General features: G+C 39.5%; 1 protein-coding gene across 1 annotated transcript in view; it reads left to right on the top strand.

Moving 5' to 3' along the window:
• LOC105380436 (nephrin) overlaps positions 1-16,582 on the top strand; it is a 124,117-nt gene that overhangs the window by 99,376 nt on the left and 8,159 nt on the right. The window contains exons 6-12 of the mRNA XM_048622030.1: positions 309-388; positions 870-996; positions 9,335-9,480; positions 10,593-10,740; positions 11,256-11,386; positions 11,880-12,039; positions 14,413-14,574. Of these exons, the coding sequence (XP_048477987.1) occupies positions 309-388; positions 870-996; positions 9,335-9,480; positions 10,593-10,740; positions 11,256-11,386; positions 11,880-12,039; positions 14,413-14,574 (954 nt within the window). The remainder of the gene's footprint in view (positions 1-308; positions 389-869; positions 997-9,334; positions 9,481-10,592; positions 10,741-11,255; positions 11,387-11,879; positions 12,040-14,412; positions 14,575-16,582) is intronic.

The following is a 16,582-nucleotide window of genomic DNA, read 5'->3' as shown; positions in this document are numbered from 1 at the left end:
TACACGAGCTTACTGGTGCCGCCAATAAAATAACTTTTGTTAAAGTGACACGAAAATCGGCTCGATAATTATTCTGATTTATTTCATCTGCCTCCTAAAACCTCGCTTGTAGAACCGGGCGAAGTGATCTGTGTTAACTGTATACTAAAATGTTAAACATTTGTATTGGGGAGGGGTCAAATACCTGCGCGACAGACCACGGCACGGACATTATTCTTCTAGTGCCGTCTCCTAGCGAAGGTTGGCAATCATCCTGCTGATTTCCGGACGAAGCTTACCACCGTTTCTGATTCCCTCTCTTCTTCCAGGTCGTCCGCAGCCGACATTGAGCTGGCTGATCAACAACACGACAGTGGAAGACCACACGGTCCTGCAAGACGACGGCAAGGTATATACTTATGTATTATTATTAGGACTGATATAAATAAGCTTTTTAATGTTCTTTGGAGTTTAAGTGCAATGTATACCATCGCTCTTGCGGTGAAGGAAAACATCGTGAGGAAACCTGCACATCTGCAGATGATGTTGAGGCGTTAGCTGTTGGAGTTGTTGAGGCGTTAATGCCCAATGAGTGAGTTTCTCCTTTTATATATACAGAAGACAGTTTTTATCCCAATAAGTAACTTTCTTCTTATAGTAGTAATTGTGTCTGTCTGTCTGTTACTCTTTAACGCCAAAACTACCGAACGGATTTGAATGGAATTTGGTATAAGTAGAGATGGTCTAGACCCTGGTGAAGAACATAGGCTACTTTTTATCCCGAAATTCCCACGGGAAAACTTTTTAAGGCGAAGTGAAGCTCGCGGGAAAAGCTAGTATATTATAAGTATACAGAAGACAGATTTTAATTTATGCTGTGTTATGTTTAGGTGATCGTGAGTCGGGTGAGCGTGCGCGGCGTGGACCGCTCCTGGCTGAACACCACGGTGAAGTGCCGCGCCACCAACACCGCGCTGCTGACGCCGCACGAGCGCAGCGCCAGGGTCGAGATGCACTGTGAGTTGTACCACAGATTCATAAGTAGTTACTGAGTAATATGGAAGAAGAGCAGTGGTTGCTCAGCTCCAGCTGCTTACGCCAGAGATGCGGGTTCGGATCCCGGCGCTGACATGTACCAATGAGTTCCTTGAATTTAAGTACAATGTATACCATCGCTCTTACGCTGAAGGAAAACATCGTGAGGAAACCTGCATATCTAGATTTAGCACATAACTAGATATGTGAACCTCCCAACCCGCAGTGGACCAGCGTGGCGGGAAATGGTCCGAGCTTAGGAAGGCAGTTTAGACCTAGGCGATATGCACCAAGGTTCCATTGAGCCACGAGAGCCAGGTGCAGGTACTAGGAGGTGATCGTGAGTCGGGTGAGCGTGCGCGGCGTGGACCGCTCCTGGCTGAACACTACGGTGAAGTGCCGCGCCACCAACACCGCGCTGCTGACGCCGCACGAGCGCAGCGCCAGGGTCGAGATGCACTGTGAGTTATAGTTATACCACAGATTAATAAATAGTTACTAAGTAATATGGGTGAAGAGCGATGGTAGATCAGCTCCCGATTCTCACACCAGAGATGCGGGTTCGAATCCCGGCGGCGGCGCTGACATGTAAGACAACAAGATTCGTATTAGATATTATAAATACTAAAACCCTAGAGATAAACTGGAATACGATATTCTACGTAATAGATGTCACAAACTTAAGAATACATGCTATAGAGATTACAAAAATAGACTTGAATCTGAAATGAAGACTCAGCCAAAAGCCTTTTGGAGATTTATCAAAGATAAACGAAAAGGTTCCTCAGCAATACCGGCTGAGATGCATTTAAATAGTGAAACTGCATGTAATGCACATGATATAACTAATCTTTTTGCAACTCATTTCTCCAATATATATAACAAAAATATTGCCAATAATATCCCTCTCCTGAGTAATAGTTCTTCACACATTACAAATAACATACATATTTTCATCACCGAGAAAGAAATCAATAAACATATACGAAAGTTAAACGTTTACCAGAGCGCTGGTACGGATGGCATACACCCTCTCTTTGTTAATCGCTGTGCAAAATATCTAACCTACCCTCTCTTTATTATTTTCAATCGCTCATTACAAGACGGACAGTTTCCAAATCCTTGGAAGAGAGCTAGAATTACTCCTATCCATAAGAAAGGTGATTTACCTGTGGTATCTAACTATAGACCAATCTCTATTCTTCCATGTTTCTCCAAACTATTTGAATCCATAATTTGTCCCATTGTTACTAGAAAATTAGAAAACATATTAAGTACATCTCAGCACGGCTTCAGAAAAGGGCGCTCGGTCGAGTCTAACTTAGTCACCTATATAAATGAACTGTCCCATAAAGTAGATACTGGTCACCAAATTGACGCAATATACATAGACTTTGCCAGCGCATTCGATAAAGTAAACCATTCATTACTGATAAAGAAGCTTGCATCTGTAGGTATTAATGATTGGCTACTTCAATGGTTTACTTCTTACTTAGGAAATAGAGAACAATTTGTTTCTGTCAATGGACACGAGTCTAGAACTTTTTATGCAGAATCAGGGGTTCCCCAGGGTTCGCACTTAGGACCTATTCTTTTTTTAGTTTTCATTAACGACCTTACTCACCAAATTAAACATAGTAATCAATCTCTTTTTGCTGATGATCTTAAAATCTATAGAACAATCACATCTTCTCAGGATAGTACTCTTCTTCAAAATGACCTCAATAATATTTTAAATTGGTGTCATTCCAATGATATGTCTATTAATGCTCAAAAATGCTTTCATATAAAATTTACTCGTAAACGAAATCCTTTTAACAACAATTATCTTCTTGGGACCGATATAGTCACTGAAGTATCTGAAATTCGAGATCTTGGCATAATCATTGACTCCAAACTAAAATTTTCATCCCACATCGACCATATTATCAAGAAGGCTGCACAAATGCTTGGATTTATTAAACGCAATAGCAAAGAATTTAAGTCCGAGACCAAAATCTTATTATTTAATTCCCTAGTGCGGAGTCACCTGGAATTCTCTTCTTCTGCTTGGAGCCCCTCCTACACAATACATTCACAACGAATCGAAAGCATACAGAGATCTTTCACTCGCCATCTTGCCTTTATATCCCGTAATATTTCCCACAGATCTCCTTATGAGCACCGACTAAAATTCTTTAAAATGACTTCTTTACGAAATAGACGTGAAACGCATGACTTAGGGCGGATTCGGCCAACGTCGAGTAACTATTTACTCACGAGTAAACTACCAGTTACTCGCGAGTAAGCAGATTTTGCATTCTACCAAACCTGAAAACAAGATAACTAGCTTATCCCAAGAATAAAATGTTATACCGCCAAAATTGACCGTGTAACGAGCTTATCCGAGAGTAATTTTGTAATGGCGGCAGCACATCAGCTGATTAGAAAACCGTCATAATGACATATAAACACATCTGTCAAAACATAAACAAAAGTACGTTAAAAGCTCAGATCAACTACAAATAGATTCGCAATCGCCGTGTGCACTATTCTCTTTCTCACTCAAACCATAGATGTTGCCGACAAAAAAATAAAACCTAAATATGGGGAAATTTAACTTATCATAATAACAAAAACAAAACTTGAGTATATCGTCGGTTGATAGGAAAAAGACACTAAAGGCTAATTTTTCAATAGCCAGACAAAAGTTTTGCTGGGAAATAATTTTGATGCTGTTGCGTCTCAATGTTTCTCAATGTTTGTATTACCCAGATAACATTTATCTGAACATTGAAAAATCAGCCTTTTAAAAAACTTTACTCATACTTATTTGATTTCAATATAATTATTTAATATACACAAACTGAGTGGATTGTATAATTCATTGTCTTCGTCCAATCGAAACAATCCTCTTCAAAATGTGCCGAACACAATTTTTGTATGTTTCTTTGGTTCCCAATTTGTGCGACCGGTAATGTCTATCCATTTTCTTGATATTTTTTTTTCTGTCAGAAACCTATGAAGCAGAGATAAATGGATGAGCATTATAATCGTGGGCCAAATATGTGATGAGGTTTTTTTTAAAGGAAACACGCATTTCGTATCAATACAATAAACTTTATATTATACAGAAGAAATCACACATAGAAGAAAAAAACGAAACGAACGTTTCCTCACAATGAGAGGCACCTCATTTGAAAGAGGAGAATGACTTCTACAAAATACAATCTTCACAAAAACCGAATTCGTGCGCCCCATTTGTAAACCCAACCCGAGTCCGTTACAATTTCTAGTATTTTCTTTGCATACTATAATATTTGTGGGTAAAATAAATTTTCAATAACTTGCAACACCATGTGATTTGTTATGATATGGTACCTCGTAATTTTTACTTAAAACTGATACTAAAAGACCTTACAGTATTAAAATTAGTATCGTTTTATATTAAAATCGAGCCAATAGATAGTACTATGATGAATGTAAGCTTGTTAAACTTGATAGTATCTACTTACATGTGAAAATATATCTCATCCATCATTCCATCGTGTTTTCGTTCAATATGCTCTATACAACCGAACAAAATCCACCCACTCATGTCACACACTCGTTAAGTGATGATAATAGTCTAATAAACTTAATAAACACCCACAAATCACTAGCAAATCAAAAATAAATAGCATTTAGAAAATTTTGTTGTAACTGTCAGCCTTTGTTTGGCACAGATTTTTCATTTGTTTCATTGTTTGGCACAGAGAACTGACGTAAACAGGCGCCACAGCAAAAAGGACAAAAAACATTTACAGCTTAACGTTTCTTTCTTACGCTTAATGTAGCTAAGCGTCTCTTTTTCGCAATGTCAGAACTGTCACGATTATACCCCTGTGGTTAAAAGGCAAAGTCTCAGAATAACAACAGCGAATAAAATTTTAAAACATAAACAATTTCATACTTTTATAATCCATTCAAACTAAGTTGGCATGTCATTTCTATTGCATGCTTTGAAACGCAGCTATTTTTATTTTAGTTGCATTACAGTTTCGTTCCTCGTTCATTCAATTTAATCATGGTATAACTTGGTAGAATGCAAATGTACTTATCCTAGATATTTACTCGCGTATAATTTTAATCCCGGTATAGTTATTCTCGTGTAACGTGATGTTTGGACGAATTCACCCTTAATATTTCTTTATAAAACTTTAAATAATTTATTATACTGTCCTGATATTCTTGCATCTATCTCTTTCCCAATCCCATATCACCTTCCAAGATATCCCATAAAGAAACTTCTCAGTGGACCGCAAGCTCGCACGAATGTTGGATCCCACTCTCCAATCAATAGGTTATGTGATCTTTATAACATGTATAATAATAAATTAAACATTGACATCTTTCACGACTCCTTTAATATGTTTAAGAAAAAAATATGCCAGAAATAATTGCTATAATAGTTATATTTTTTCCTTCAATTTGTTTTGCTACAAATTATTTTAATGTTTGTTATATTGTTTATTTCCATCTTTAATATTCTGTTGTTTTTAAGATAATTTCTTTAAAAGGATGTGTACGCCTATAAATGGTTTTCGCAACGAAATTGTTACCTATTAATTTATCTTTGTATTTTGTGTTGTGTAAACTGCTGGCGTTCCATATTTTATAAATAAATAAAAATAAATGTAACACATTGCTCTTACAATGAAGGAAAATATCGTCACGAAACCATCCAGGTTTCGTCACGATATTTTCCTATCTAAATTTAGCACATCTAGATACCTATCTCAACTCACGAACCCGCAGTGGAGCAGCGTGGCGGGAAATGGTCCGAGCTTAGGAAGGCAGTTCAAACCTTGGGGGTATGCACCAAGGTTCCATCCGAGAGAGCCAGGTGCAGGTACTTGGAGGTGATCGTGAGTCGGGTTTTCTCTAACGGTGAAGGAAAACATCGTGAGGAAACCTGCATATCTAGATCTAGCACATAACTAGATATGTGAACCTACCAACCCGCAGTGGACCAGCGTGGTGGGAAATGGTCCGAGCTTGGGGGTAGGTATGCACCAAGATTCCACTCGAGAGAACCAGGTGAAAACTGTGATGTTATTATACATAAACGTTGCAGTGGTAGCTCAGTCGGGTAAGCGCCCGATTCTCACGGCAGAGATGCGGGTTCGAATAATGTGGTATTCGAATTTAGCCTCTCCGAAAGACGAATCAACTTTACTTTAGGTTTTACAGGGTATTGCGAAAAGGGAATAGTAAGCCAATAGTAGGTGTCTCATGGAGTCATGAAATGAAAAAAAAATGTTTCTCCTTATGAAATTAGTTGGTCACGCGAATGATCATTTACGGCAAGTTTTTATTGAATTCGAAGAACCATTGCAAAGTTGTCAAGGATGAGGAGCTGAGTCACGCTTTCCTATTCCACTTTTGCAGTACCTTTTTACCAGTAACCTAACCTGAGTAATTCTGTTATCGCTGATTGAATAAAGGTCATAAACCGATTAAAATCACGCACACGATTAACGGCTAATTTCGGAAATGTACTTGAGAAAGGAATTGAATGACAGAAGGTAATCATTGATGAATCCATTAAAATTCAATTTCTAAACCTCGAGTTTACCTTTGAATAGCCGTCAAGAAACGGGGGCCAAAACATCCGAATTTGTATTTGAATCATTAGCGTTCTCAAACATTCCAGAAAATGGCTATAAAGGACCATCGTTCATTTGTCTCCAACTTTTCTCAATTAGAGCGGGACATTTTATACAAATTGCCAAGTCGCCTGTCAAGATTTAATCCCGTGTAATCAACAAATTACCAGTTAAGTAATAAGTTTCGGGGCCTTTAGGAAGATTAATCTTCTATTGACAGTTCTGACAGTTGGTGTCCTGTGACCTTTGGAGGGTAGTAATGACGAATTGGTTTCGACACTCATATCCTTAATATGGTGTCTATATTTGGAACCAAGTGTATTACCGTGGTGTATTGTCTATCAGACAAGAATTTCTAGATGTAGATACATGTATGTAGAAGAATGGACTAAGTTGTTATGTAAGCATTTTTTGTTTAAAAGTTAGTGAGTGAATGATGGGTCACTAAAATCTGTTAAATACATAAATTATATTGAATTTCAATCAAAACACATTTACCTACCGGAGTTAAATACACATTTGATGAATACTTAACGAATTCGGCCGATTAAATTGAAATTAACAACCAATAGCAATTTGCCAGCAACTATTTTAACTACGCCGAACGCACTACATAGCTACGCTACGCTAGAAAGTTTGTTATTATTTTATAGTGTAATAAAAAATATAGGTATTTTTATTTTTTTCCTTCGTCAGTTTTCTTCTTCTTAGAATTTCGAACACTAATGTTAGCCTTGATTTCATCACCGTGTTGAAAGGATGTCAGATTAGCGTCAGTCGCTGACTGCCCACCGTTTGCCAGAAGCATCATCAGATATTCTTATCGTGTTGTTGATAAACACTAACCTTCAAATTTATAAACGGTATTGTAAATTTACAACAAGGGTAAAATTTACTCTGAAACATAAGAGTTTCTACTCTTTACGTCAGTCAAACAGTTGAAATTCGTATATATCACATTTTATCTGTCAAAAAGCTCTATTAATTCGGGGGTAGACATACATATAAAGTGGGTTCCGCTCATCTGGCATAATCTTTATTGACCAAAACTCATTTCGCATAACTCGTATGGTCTAAACTTTTTTGGCCGAACCATCACTTTGCCAAGACTTATGTGGCATAAGGCTCGTTTCGTCTAAAACTCTTTAGGCACAATCTTTAAACACCTAAGTTTCGTTTGCTCAAATTTATGTTCGTCTATACATATGTATAATCTTGTTTCTCGTAATGTTATCTTAATAAATAATATATTAAGTGATGATGTCCTCTTCGTCGTATCCGACAACAGCGACTCTTGCTACACTCTGTTATGTGCTCTTATGTGGCTGGCAAGTCCGAACTTCGTCTTGAACACCCTGTCACACTGAGCACAGTAGAGCTGTCCCATCCTGTTGTATGTATAGTTGTAGGAGGGCTTAGGGCGTGTCTTCCGAGAGTGGCGTTTCACGTCAAGGTCTTGAAGTCGAGACTTTTCAAAATTTTCTAAGCCTTTGTGGACAGAGTTACGCCACTCTGGCCTCATCTCAGCTAGTTCCTCCCAACTGTCCGGTGATATGCCACAAGCAACGAGGTGACGCTTGAGCACGTCTTTGTAGCGCAGGTACTGCCCGCCACGGTTCCGTTTCCCGCGACTGAGCTCCGAGTAGAGCACGGCTTTAGGTAGTCTGCAGTCTTCCATACGCCTGACGTGTCCACACCATCTGAGCTGGCTCTTCATCAACATGGCCTCCATGCCAGGCATGTTAGTACGACGAAGAATGTCGGTATTCGGGATCTTGTCTTGCCACTTGATGCGCAGAATACAGCGCAGACATCTCATATGGAATCCGCGTCCGCTTCGCTGCGCTCCGCTTTGGTTTTTATGAACATGTGCACCTAACACGCTCCTCCTCGCTTTGCTCGTCGTCGCACCTATTTTTAGGTTTCGATCTCATGGGGTTTGTAATAATTATATTGGTCGTTAGCTTTCGATTTTTTGATCATACAATATCGTGATTTTCGCGATGTAGGAGAAAAATACCACAATTTGTACATTTACTACATACTTAATATATATGTCTTCCAAACAGCGGAAACAATACAAGGCACCAGTTTGCGCTATGTAGGGAGACGCTCCGTCAAAGTTAAAGCCAAACGAATATTATTACTTTGTTTAAACCTTATAAACCTATGCCTTAGCATTATTAGGCTATTCAAGATTTGGCCATACCATTATTAGGCTACACAATGTTATGCGAAATAACTTTTTACTAAACGAGATTTATGCCATACGATTTTCGGCGTAACGAGACTTTGACCAAACGTTACTATGCAATACGAGATTAGGCAAATAAATCTTATGCCAAAAAAGGTAGAACCATATAAAGTAGATTCATAACCGTAGTTCTAAGATTGGCGTCAGATTAGCGTCTGTCGCTGCATGTCCAGAATGCGTTGGACGTATATAAGAAACAAATGATACACCTTACCTCTTTCTTTTTATACACCCTATCTAGTAATGAAATATTTTTTATTAGGTATTATTCATTTATTATCAGGCAACATGAGGATGAGGCCCATAGATAAAATACACAATTCTTAATAAAAATCTAACTTAAACTCTAGCTTCTCCCCAACTTCTAGCTTCTAGCTTCGTAACTTCGTAGTTTTAGTAATAATTTATTCTATTTCCTAACAATCTCTTCCTCCCGCAGTGCGCTCAACATCAGTCCAGATAGTCCACAAGCCCGCCCAGATGTCTTCAGACTCGGAGCTGACCATCTCTTGCGTGGCTCACGGCAGCCGCCCGCCCGCCCAGATCACCTGGTTCAAGGACAACCGGAAGTACACCAGAGGGAAGGTTTGATACTGTTTTGTAATGTCTATTTTTTAAGTATAGATATGTTGATGTTGATTTTGAAGGCATAAAATTCTAATTTAAACGCTGTCAAACTATAAATTTTGCTAGCAAAAAAATCATTTAAATTTTAATGAAAGAAATGAAGGTTTTGCCAGCTCTAAAACTAGAATTACTGCCTTTAGAATCGACATCATTGTGGGTACATGTTTAGGGAAAAATTTATGGTGTGCAAGCTTTCAACGGGGTGTAATTTGATTCGTTGTTTTTGACGACTGAAGGCTCATTCTCATTTAACACAATACGTCCTTTAATGAAGTTCTGTTCAAATTTTACATTAAAAATTATATCTAGAAAATGACCCCCTTATGCATAGAAAAGTTTTAGGACGTTTTAGCCTTTGAACTGTTTTGTCCGAGACTTTACTCGCTATAAAATAGCGCGGGAGCGTAAGCATTTTAAAAAACGCTTCCAAGGTATCAACTTCGTGGGAATTAGCATTTAATGAAAGCAGAACAGAGAGCAAACTCACTCATGTATATACCTCATACACTTTTGATGGCGCATGTCGTTATGCAGGTAGTAATAGACATCATTTTCCAATAAAATTTTATGTGAGTATCGGTCCCTAGGGGCGGAAAAGTTTTCAGAATTGCTAATGTCTATATCTGACTGGAATCGATTTAGGTCTGACGATATTCTGATATAGCTACATAGAATAAAGGTTTGGCCAACTGTACGTTTATCTATAATTGCTTTTATTGTTATTTTTGTAGTAGAAATAGAAGTTTTGAAACCCCAAAAATACCACACCTACATTTAGGGTGTTTTTAATAGCGTGTGGATTTAATCACGCCCGCGGGATTGCACTCCAATTTCCCGCGTCCCGCATACATGTGTGTACATATATCCACGCGTTACAATGAATACTTGCATGAAAAAAAAACTTGTCACGCGAGCGGGGCAATCCCGCGTGCGTGATGGAATCCGCATACTATTAAAAACACCCTTAGGTAAGTATAAACTCCTTCACCAACTCATTCTTCAACCTAAAAAAACCTTGCAACCTCCACAAACCAATTAAATAACATCACGTCTCGCTCTCTCCCACCCAGCACACCGAGTTCGTGAACGAGACGACGACAGTGGCTCAGCTCACCATGCTCCCTCAGCCTGAAGACGACGGCGCCACCATGCGCTGTAGAGCCGACAATCCCGTGTTGAGGACCGGCATGGAGGACCAGTTCCGAATGGTTGTCGTTTGTAAGTCATTCCATCTGCATTAGAAGATCCACCAGACTATCAACTAGATGATCTACCAGATAATCTACGATCCTCATCCACATCAGACTATATTATACTAGACGATTCACGCAATGCAAGCCGTTCCCTGACGATTTTCATCTAAATGGATGGATAATCCTTACCGTGTAATGCCTTCCTCTTAACTAGTCTGTTGACTGCATTAGCCGGATTGATACAGCGCATTGTCGCACGTTATCATGCCACGGCAGGCCGCGCAGCACAGAGCAGAGGGGTTACCACCACCGAACATTAATAATTAACAGTCCTTAAGCAGCGTCACTCGCTTTTCAAATCTGAATTAACTGGTATGGTTGGTTGACAGGCTAGTGACACTTAACTTCTTATGAATTGTTAATTTTTAATGCTTCGGTTGCTGTACTGCCCTGGGTCCTCAGCGTCTCAGCATACACCTTAGCCTCACGATCGTCTGCTATAGATCCAGCTATAACACTTTCCTTCTTCCCACGAGCCAGATCGTCCAGTGCTGGCGATGTCTCTGGGCTCCACGCTGAACGCCAACGACATCAAGGAGGGCGATGACGTGTACTTTGAGTGCAACATCAGAGCCAACCCGAAGGAGCATCGGATCTCGTGGTACCACAACGTGAGTTCCTCAGTGTTTATATTACCTATATCCTTCTTGCTCTTATTTAAGATGGGCGTCCATCTATCGGTGTCGTACGTATCGAATCAAACGGATTTTCATAAATGTATGGAGAAACGGTGCGGGCGTCGGCAATGCCTATGAGGTGGACGCACTTGTGTGAATTTTTGTACAAAGGATACTGCACGCAAGAACGCAACGGACGTATTGTGCATTACGCCCGTTGCGTTATCGGCTTTGTGCGATATGTCTGCCATACCCTCACTTCACACTCTATTATATTTTCTATTTTCTTTCACGCAATCCAGCCACGTCTTTCTTGATCTTCCAATCTTACGTATTCACATTATTATCACCAAAATAACTTACATCTGGAGATCTTTATGATTCTGATGGAGACCTATAGAGGAATTTTCCATATTACATATTTTTTAGAATGCTGACTTTGCATCTTGTCAATTTCTACACCCCCACTCTCTCTTCCCTGACCCAGGAGCAGCAAGTCAGCCAGAACATGTCGTCAGGGGTCTTCATCAGCACCAAGTCGCTGGTGCTGCAGCGGGTGACGCGGCGGGACAGCGGGCTGTACAGCTGCCGAGCCGCCAACCAGATGGGCGAGGCCAGCAGCCAGGCCGTCTACTTGAGGGTGCAATGTAAGTGATATAGAATACACTCACGAACAATGTAATACGTTTTCGTGACAATAGCACCAGATTACTCCTAAACGGAAAAGACTATAGCTTAATGACGCCATCTGAAATAGTGAAGTACATAGGTACATGTAAAAGTGCATCAGAATAGTATCAGCTAAAAACCTATGTTTCTACTAAATGTTTATTTTGATCAAAGCAAAGGATACGCCCTTCAGAACATTTTACTCAAACCTTCTTCATACAAGCAAAATAACTGCCATCTGTCATAATTTGTTGGAACTATGTCAGAGCCGAGCTACTTATCCTGATGACGCAACCTTGTACGTGCGTTCATATTTTACCGTCACCGGACAGTAGGTACATAATAATATGAGTGAGTTGCATGCGGACGTCCGTACAAGGTTACATCGTGCGGCCATTGTAGACTTTGGTAGTAAAATAATTATCGCTTTAAAATGTGTTTATTTATTAATTAAGGATGATACGATATTCCATATTCCTTTTTGACCTTGTATCATAGTTTTTGTAGCCTTTCACATAAAAAATAGGCATATTTATCACAAGAAACAAAGACTATCTCTCCGTCACAGACAACTGTCGTGACGCATCACATCAAACGCATACATAGTAACGTAGCATAGCATATCTTTAGTGGAAAAGCACCCTTAGGCCGCAGTCTTTAACAAACACCGTAGAATTACATAAGCATAACAGATGAACCTTATCTTGACTTAGCTCACTCAAACATTGCGTGAAAGGCCTTAATTTTATCTGTTATGTAACCGGTAGCTTCTCTATGTAACATGTAGCAGCAGGACTCCCCAAGGATTGACTAAAACAAGAGGCAAATCAACCAGATATCATTAAAAAGGGAAGCGTGTGGCGGGATGTTAGTACGAATAGCTCGCCAGGGAGCGTTCACGGGTTCCGCCTAATTCTAACAATACTCTAGAAAGGGCATATATACACTGAGGTGAGGCTGAAAACCTAGCCATTCCGACTAACGGTTAATATGTGTTAATAATTCAAAGTAGTCGTTGTTTCATAATATTTTATATGCCCAACAAATGCGAATAATGTATATTCGAATAAGGTACAAATATTTTGTTTTTGAAATACCGAAAATTGATGGCGAGCATAATGAAATTAATTAAACAAAAACGCATCAAAATCTCTTAACTCTGTTCTAGCCCACTCAGCAGTGGCTCTTCTGGATTATCCTGAAATTTCGGGTATCCCATTCATGCCACAGTTATCTTTTACGAGCTAGTTTTCGTTGTCAAGACTAAAATAAACAGAAGCTCGAAATGAGTAGGTACTACCTAGGTACCATACTTAATTTTATCTGCATTGGCCCATTCTCTTGATATTAGGTCGTTAACCAATCCAGCGGCCGCAGCACGGGTCTGTTATCGACGTCGATAAACTCGTTTAATGCGCGTTCCTCCAATCACAGCGCCATTTTTGTGGCGAATCGCGATATGAACCCGTTAAGCGGCAGCAGCTAGTATCTATTTGTTGATTGATAAAGTTGAGAAACTATCCAGGGTTACGTAAAAAGTTAATGTACAAAAAGTACTAACAATTGAACATTATGTTTATTAATAATATGTTTATGTCATAACGTTAGTATTCATAGAGACCTAATAACATGTTGATTAAACTTCCTAGAAAGCCATCATCTAATCATTGTTTCACAATGGATAATCTATTATTAACAGTAGCACTACAGCTTTGTGATAATTTCACTGAATCAGATATGAGTTCATTCATGTAAAGGTCACCGATATATATATTTTATAAAATTTGGAAACTAGAATACGAAAGGGCTGGTTGTACAATACAGGGTTTTAATAAGCCGAAATCGGGGTAATTCTGAACAACTTATGTTGAAATTTTATAAATATGCGATAATACGTCCTACTAAAAGTTGTTTAGAATGACCCCCTAATGCCGAGTTGCACAAAGCCAAATCTATGTCTGTCTCTTTTTCTGTGTATACTGTCAAAGTAAGAGAGCAATATATTTAAGTTCGACAGTAGCTAGTTCTGCAACTCAGCTTAAGTCATCCATTTTCATCATTCCCCTTTACTACTCCACTTGAGGCCTAAACTGGACGTAGGCCAGAGCGGTTGCTGAGGACAGGATCACAGGACGGCGTGGCTCACGTTTGTAAAGGCCCTATGTAACCACTGGGGTACATTAGGACATCAACATTCCACTTGAGGTGCACGAAAGCAGCCTCCCCTTTCGACTTGCAAAAATAACTATAGGTATAGGCAGATGATGAAATTAGGATTGAGGTAGACCATTATTTTTTATGATCTGAAGGGTGGACAATAACCTTTGCTAACTAGTACCTCTCTCCCCTAGACGCGCCAGTCTGCGCGCACCCCTCCCCCGTGCTGATCGGGGCCCGGCTGGACGAGCCGCTGCGGGTCAGGTGCTCGGTGACTGCCGACCCCGCCGAGGTCGCCTTCTACTGGCAGTTCAACAACAGCGGGGAGAGCTTCCAGGTGTCACCTGCTAGATACGGTGAGTGGGGTTGTTACCATCGAGTAATTAAACTCTCTCAGCACAAGCTTGCTTGTGTTGGGGCCCACCAACCCGCACTAGGCCAGCGTGGTGGACTAGGCCTAAAACCTTTCCTTGGAAGGAGACCCGTGCCCTAGCAGTGGAGACGTGATGGGTCGTGCAGATACTTGAGCAGCTTAGCTCGCCTGACAAATGATGTTACTTGTATATGGATCCTAATGATGTTTGGCAGCCGAGTGACGCCGCTTAAGGATTTTTAGTTGCTAATGTGACGTTGGTGGTACGGCTCGCTCGCGGCTCTACAAGTCGAAAGGAAAACATAACTTAGGAAATAATTTATAAATGCGTATAAATAATTAACATGTTTGCTAAATAACTGCATTCTCTGACAGGAAATAATATACATAATACTCGCTATGCATAAATATTATCTCGGCATCTTTTTTACCTATCGACACACACACATACACATACAAACACAACACACATCACACCGAGGAATTAATACCGTAAACATTGAACTCGGCAACAATTGCAGCTAAAACATTTTACTGGAAAAGGCATTCTAATTAAATATTTAATCCAGGATTCTGATTATATTACCGTGAAATTATTACATAATACGCACATTACAAAAAGAGATTAGCTACAGCCCGACATAATAGAGGGGAATAAATGAGGTAATGTTTCAGATTAGTATAGCTAATTGATCTTGATCCTTTACAAATAAAAGATTTAAGGAAATGACTCTTTCATATTATAAACAATGCAATAATGATTGCATGTTGTCCTTTGTTGATTTTCTTTAGAAAAGTCGTAGAACAAAAGTGGTTATAAACAACTACACCCGAGTCCGCGTTTTTCTATGTAAACAACCCCTGACAAGTCACCCCCTTTCGGCTTTATGAACCACTTTGACACTAAGGGCGGCTTGCGTAACGTATGATAATTGTGTTTAAGGGTAAAATAAACACATTTAAGTTGTTGAATGCAATTAACGTCTTGCATAGCAAAAATTTTGTTCTTAAATACGTTTATCGAAGTGTCAAAGTTAAATACCCAAAATTGGCTGTTTAGCGCCGCTAAATACGTTTAGTGGCATTGTATCTGTCAAAAAACGGCGGCATTGAAGCATGTCGTACCTATACCTAGTACCATTACAATTCCTAATTTTGGACCATTTCCCACCACGCTGGTCCACTGAGGGTTGGTGTGTTCACATATCAAGATGTGCTTAATCTAGATATGTAGGTTTCCTCGCGATGTTTTCCTTCATTCATGGTATTGCTTGATATGGAGAGGACAGAGGAGTTGCAGAAGAGGGAGAAATCAATTAAATTCTTATGTTGTACAGATCTTGGCATTGTTATTGTTTTTGTAGTGTCAAGTGTCACTTAGTGACAGTGTCAGTAAAATTTTGACGGCATTTGTTTCTGTTCACGCATTTTTCTAGCCGTAAACATTTAAAAACTTAGTTTAGATGAAAATATGCATAGAATGAAACGTAACACATGCTAAATACGTTTAGCTAAATTACAACTTCAAATGAGCCGTGCAAGGCAATACAAATTGTGTTTAGTATAAATACGTTTATTGAGATAAATGCGTATAGCTAACTAAAATTAAAATATATTTAAATAGGGAGTCACGCAAGCCACCCTTAATCATTACATTACAGAAGCAAGTGAACCAACCGCTTCTTGCTGTGTATTTGCACTGACGTGAAATGTCGCGAGCCGTATCGCCGTTTTACTCTATACGAGACCCATTAGCGTGCCTTGCAGCGGGACGTTTCATACGTACAATACTAAACGGCTCGAGTTGGTACGGTTACGAGCCCTTTCCGAGTTGATATAATTATGTGCTGATAAGCGTAATGTAAAGGGATCGCCTTTTTTTTCTTCTGTCAACCAGGCGTTCGTGAGCTCGTGTTCTACTGGTTGACATTAGAAAAAGAGGCGGTCCCTTTACGTTACTCCTATATGTGCTAATGCCGCCACCTAGTGCC

This window comes from Plutella xylostella, chromosome 7 (assembly GCF_932276165.1).
Source record: "Plutella xylostella chromosome 7, ilPluXylo3.1, whole genome shotgun sequence".
Classification (NCBI taxonomy): Eukaryota; Metazoa; Arthropoda; class Insecta; order Lepidoptera; family Plutellidae; genus Plutella; species Plutella xylostella.
The sequence above is the reverse complement of the archived record's forward strand: the minus strand, read 5'-3'. Positions and strand labels throughout refer to the sequence as shown.